The sequence below is a fragment of the Juglans regia genome, chromosome 6 (genome assembly GCF_001411555.2).
Source record: "Juglans regia cultivar Chandler chromosome 6, Walnut 2.0, whole genome shotgun sequence".
Taxonomy (NCBI): Eukaryota; Viridiplantae; Streptophyta; class Magnoliopsida; order Fagales; family Juglandaceae; genus Juglans; species Juglans regia.
The window spans coordinates 10,518,761-10,524,754 of NC_049906.1; the positions used below are offsets into that span (position 1 = coordinate 10,518,761).

Here is a 5,994-nt window from a genome sequence, read left to right on the forward strand (position 1 = left end):
GTTCGGTTAGCTACCAGGGTTTGCACAACCCTACCACGGGGGTTAAACATGGTATTTGTTCTGATATGATAAGATAAGATGTGATGTTTCAGTTTATGTTATGCCAAAGGGATTTTGATTATGAATATTTTTCGAACTTTCGCTCTGATATTTTTGATAACATGTTTTGACGCTGCATTTTGAAAACATTATTATGATTCTGCATTCTGAAATAAAATATTTTTGTTCTGCATTTTGAACTATGTAAATACTCATATTTACACACTAGTATATGTCGTCTGTTTACTGAGTCGTTGATAACTCGCCACTTATCTCCAATTATTTTTCAAATAATTTTGATGGTTCAGCTGAAAAACAAGAGTAGAAAGTTTAGCAAGGTGTGATGATCGTAGTGGAATAAGTGCTTGATGGTACAAATGCTTATATGAGAGTCGTAGTTAGTAAACTGATTTATTTTTCGGGTATTTGATTTGATGAGTTGAGGACATTTTTGAGTTTTTGGAGAATTTCTCATTTTTGTTATTGGGAATTTCTTTATTATCACCATGGAGGAACTTAAATTTTTGGATTGATTAAATAGATTAATATTTTATGGGATTTTCTGGATTTTATAGTTGTGTTATCTAAGTTAATTTTAAGTATTAAGAGCTAACTCTCCGGACCTTCAGGATCGGGACGTTACAGGTATAGAGCACACATAATAAAATGTTTACATGTCATAATTAATTGATTTGAAAGATAAATTTTAAAATATGAATCCTACAAAACAAATTTTACTATTTAATTGATACGTACATGGTGTGTTCTTCACACAGACTTCATGAGAATAGAATAACTCAAGAGTAAGTTAACATTGTGGACAATATTTTTCAAAAGGGTGATTCGTGAAATGCCGGCCACTTTATATGTTTCAAATTGTAAAGAAAATGAATGGTTTGAAAGGGTCAACTATAGCTTTATGAAAGATAAAGTTTGTATGGATAAAACCGGACGACTTATTAATTGATTAATTTGATTTTTCTATATTTTTGTACCCTTTTGAGTCCATATAAATGAGAAGAATAAAATGTACGTCGCTATCATACAATTATTTCAGTGGTTAGCGTCAGCTTCATGTCCTGAGATCCATGATTGTTAAAGAAGATAAGAAGGCCACTTGTGTATTAAATTATGATAATTAGATTTTCCATTATATCACCCCCAAAAAACTCATGAACAGTAGGAACATATGGTAATAAAAGCATTATAAGTTCACGAAAAGATATCCTCCAAGCCGCCTCTTGCAAAATATTGTTGGCAAGAATGGATTTTCTTTCCCTTCTCTCCCCTTTCCTAAATTCTGTCGTAGTTGGAGCACTTGCCATAGCTCTGTCGTTGTTCTTCCATCTTTTAAAGAGGTCTAAAGATGGCTTGCTCAAAACCCCACCAAGTCCAACGGGTGCATGGCCTATAGTGGGTCACCTGCCTCTATTGGCAGGAAGCGAACTTCCCCACAAAACTTTGGGAGTCATGGCAGACAAATACGGTCCGGCTTTCACTATCCAGATAGGGTTGCACCCAGCCTTGGTGTTGAGCAATTGGGAGGTGGCTAAGGAGTGCTTCACAACCAACGATGTCGCCGTTTCCTCTCGACCCAAACTTGTTGCTTCAAAGCACATGGGCTATAACTATGCTATGTTCGGCCTCGCAGCCTATGGCTCCTATTGGCGTGAATTGCGTAAAATAGTTACCGTAGAGCTACTCTCAAATCGTCGGCTTGAACTTCTTTCTCACGTTCGAGTCTCCGAAGTTGAGACCTCCTTAGAACAGCTATACAAACTTTGGACCAAGCACAGGGACAACTCAGGCCAGATTATGGTGGAACTGAAGCAGTGGATTGGGGACATGAATCTTAACTTGATTGTTAGGATGGTTGCTGGAAAGCGGTACGACTTTTCTACTAGTACAGGGGATCATAACAAAGAAAAGCTGCGTAGGTGGCAAAAAGCATGGAGGGAGTTTTTTCGTTTGCTCGGGTCGTTCGTGGTGTCGGATGCCATTCCTTGCCTTGGTTGGTTGGATTTGGGTGGACACGAGAAGGCCATGAAGAGAACTGCCAAAGAATTGGACAGTATCATTGGGGAATGGCTGGAAGATCATAAGCGTAAGAGGGCTTTAGGTGAGGGCAAAGGGGAGCAAGATTTCATGGACCTAATGCTTTCTATCGTCGATGGTACCGACCAGCTTGCAGGCAATGATGCGGATACAATCAACAAAGCCACATGTTCGGTAGGCATGCGCTTTTCTCTTCTACATATTCTGCAATATTTGTGCCAACTGGTCTGTAACGCCTCGGTCTCATATGGGGTCAGAGAGTTATTTCTTATCACTTAAAACTCACATTTCAACAATATGATAATAGATTCTAAATTCCCAATATTATATAGAAATTTCAATTCAAATTAATTTTCTCAATATAATCAATTTTACAAAATGCCAAGTCATCATAATACAATAAAATTTCTTAATAAAAATCAACAAGACTCAAAAACTTTCTATGCTTAATCCACTATACTCAAATCATTTCACCCAATGCCTCATAATCTTAATCCTCAGCTGAACCATCAAAATATTTGAAAAATATTGTGGAGATAAGGAGTGAGTTATCAATAACTCAGTAAACAGAGAAATTATACTAGCATGTAAACATGAACATTTATAAAGTTCTGTATGCAGAACAAAACATTTACTTTCAGAATACAGAAACAATATATTTAATTTCAAAATGTATAAATAAAACTTGTTATAAAACATCAGAGAAAAATTTTGAGAAAAACTTTCTTATTCAAAAATCGTTCGGCACATCATAAATTGAGACATCATTTTCATATCATATTAGAGCATTGAATCGAGACAAATACCATGTTTAACTCCCGTGGTAGGGTTATAAACTATCATTATATCCGTGGCTGGGCCGTATACCATATTTTACCCACGTGATAGGGTTATAAACCATCATTATACCCGTGGCTGGGCCATATACCATGTTTCACCCCCGTGGTAGGGTTATAAATGACCATTATACCCGTGGTAGGGGCTTAACAGAAACATAACAGAACATCATCAGATACAGAATCATAAATTCATGCCAAGATTTTTCAGATGCCACATCATATCAAAACCAAAAACTGAACAGCTTCAGATCATTTCATAGGTTTGAAATAAACAGAATTAAAACATTTTCATTTATTCACAACAAAATCTTTTAGATTTTCATATTCACTCTTTTTGTATACTTTAGAAATAGAATGCACAAAATTAGCTCATGTTTACACTAGTCATGACAGGAAATACTTTCTCTTATATAGAATTTATGCATATGCAGAACAAACATCTGAGGTCGTTTTCAGATTTCTTTTAAAAAACAAACGTACTTATTTTCAAATTCAATCTCATTTCATTTCTTTTGTGTAAAACTAGTATAAGAACCCCATTTACCTGAACTCATTAACTATTTCGAGTCTTTCCACAATTGTACCAAATGAATGCCAATCGTCACCTATACCAAACACTAAATGTTACTAAAGTTCTAAAAGGTCTTGCTAAAACTCTCCATATATCTAAATTCATACTACAAAAAATAGCTTTGAAAACTGTTTAATTATAAAAATGTAATAATTTGTTTTTTTAAAAAATATTTGTTATCTATTTCAAACAGACTCTTTACCATTAAAACTCTAGAACCCAAGTTTATATATATATATATATATATATGTATATGTAGACATATGTGTATATATATGTAGATATATGTATTATGCAGCCCGTGTTTGTGGGGATCTATTCTTTTTTTCAAACCCTAGTTGGTATCAGAGACAGGTTTGAAATTTTGCAGACTTTATGGATTATATATAATTGAGCTATTGGAGTGGATATTCAGTATTAGGAGCTAATTCTCCGGACCTTTGGAATCGGGGCGTTACAAAAACTCAATTTCCCAACCATAGTTTTCAAACCTTTTGATGATTGAGACTAACAATTCACTTATAGGACTGAAAATCCCATAGCCCATTATCCGATCGATAGAGAATATAATAAAACAGAAAAGTATTGATATGGAGAAAAGAGGAGGGAGAGAGAACTTGAAACCTATAATTTTTCCTTTTCGATTGTTACAACGCATAAATCCATATTTATAGCTAAACTATATTGAGATATGACAAGGTAAATATCTTGAATATTACGAAGACCAAATCAAGGTAATGTAAATTAAGGTTTCTTGGGCTTGAATGTAAGGGAAAAAATATCACTTAAGTTTGCAGAAAAATAATTGCTGTATTTTATTTTCCTCAATTTTTGCTTCACAAGGTTTGAACTTGCATGGGTTCCTGCATAATTTGATGTATATAACAATCTCTTTATTTCTGTTTTGTGTGCGCAAGAATTTATTATAATAAAATAGAAAAATAAAACAAAGGCTTCAGAACTAAAACAACAAAGATCATTTGTTCAGCTATGATTGGTTTTGAGAAGAATGATTGTGTTGTTGCAATTCCACCTACAAGGTAATGAGTTCTGAATTTTCAACAAAATTGCACCTTGCAGAATCTGATCGCAGGGGGCAGTGACAGCAACACAGTTACCCTAACTTGGGCAATATCGCTCTTGCTAAACAACCGGCATGTGCTGAAAAAGGCCCAAGATGAGCTTGACATCCAAGTGGGAAAGGAAAGAGTTGTTGAGGACTCAGATATCAGTAAATTGGTCTATCTCCAAGCCATCGTCAAAGAGACATTACGTTTATATCCAGCAGCTCCATTAGGAGGGCCGAGAGAATTCAGTGAAGACTGCATCATAGGCGGATACCATGTCCCAAAAGGCACCCGACTCATTACCAACATTTGGAAAATTCAAACGGATTCACAGATATGGTCAGACCCTTTGGAGTTCAAGCCGGAAAGATTTTTATCAACCCACAAGGATTTTGATGTCAGGGGTAAAAATTTTGAGTTGATCCCATTCGGAACTGGTCGAAGAGTGTGCCCCGGAGCAACTTTCGCCCTTCAAGTGGTGCACTTCACACTAGCTAGAATTTTTCAAATGTTTGAGATCTCAACTCCCTTGAATGCACAGGTTGATATGACTGAGAGCTTTGGACTGACAAACATGAAAGCCACTCCACTCGAGGTTCTCATCAAGCCTCGCCTACCTTCCAAGCTTTATGCATTGAAGACCATCAAATAGAATTCATGCATGCATGCAGTATGTGTCTCAGAATTGTGGTTTGATCAAGATTTCCATTTTCCACAACTTTGCTTAATTTAGTTTTCCAATACATTAAGTACTGCCGCTTTGCACCATGCACGTAAAAGTTGGTACGTAATTATTGTAATAGATTGGCAATAATTACAATATGCCTACATGATTGAACAATATTGGAAACTGGTTTGAAATGCCATGCACCTTGTAAGCTCACTACAAGAAAAAGTGGCATTTCCGGCTATGTTTATTTCCGGCATTTAATATATCGCCGCTAATAGCATTTCTTTACTGTTACGGTAAATTCTTTGTATTGATCAGCATAATCGCCGGAATAAATCATTATTTCTGGCGATTTAATGTCGCGGCTAATAAGGTTGTTACAAATACACTTGTTTAAAGCAATTCAGCCATTGTCATTAAAAAAAATTGTCGCTACAAATGATTATTTCCGGCGATTTTATGTCTCCGAGAATAATATTGTCTCAAAAACTGAAATTCCTATCTATCTTGCTTTTAATAAGTCATAAACAGTAACGAAAACCTAAATTTAGCCCCCTGCGCCCAATTTTCCTATTATTTTCCCTCCCCCCCCGGCGAGTTTTTGCCTCTCTCTCTCTCTCTCTCTCTCTCTCTCTCTGTCTCTGTGTGTGTGTGTGTGTGTGTGTGTGTGGCTCGAGGCTTCGCACAGTTGTTTCCGGTTGTCGCCTCGCCGCCATCTCGCCGCCTCGCCGACGCCGGTGAGTTTGTCTTTCA

At 36.2% G+C, this 5,994-nt stretch overlaps 1 protein-coding gene across 1 annotated transcript; it reads left to right on the top strand.

Moving 5' to 3' along the window:
* Positions 1-1,210: 1,210 nt before the first annotated feature.
* LOC109010290 (cytochrome P450 CYP82D47-like) lies at positions 1,211-5,537 on the top strand. The gene is made up of 2 exons (XM_018991068.2): positions 1,211-2,268; positions 4,585-5,537. Exons 1-2 carry the CDS (start codon positions 1,303-1,305, stop codon positions 5,221-5,223), a joined length of 1,605 nt encoding a protein of 534 aa, XP_018846613.1. The 5' UTR covers positions 1,211-1,302; the 3' UTR covers positions 5,224-5,537.
* Positions 5,538-5,994: the final 457 nt, after the last annotated feature.

Excerpts from the sequence above, each read along its gene's own strand:
- LOC109010290 (XM_018991068.2), top strand. The coding sequence starts at position 1,303 with ATGGATTTTCTTTCCCTTCTCTCCCCTTTCCTAAATTCTGTCGTAGTT. Across the intron at positions 2,269-4,584 it reads TCAACAAAGCCACATGTTCG|AATCTGATCGCAGGGGGCAG; the intron begins GTAGGCATGCGC and ends TGCACCTTGCAG.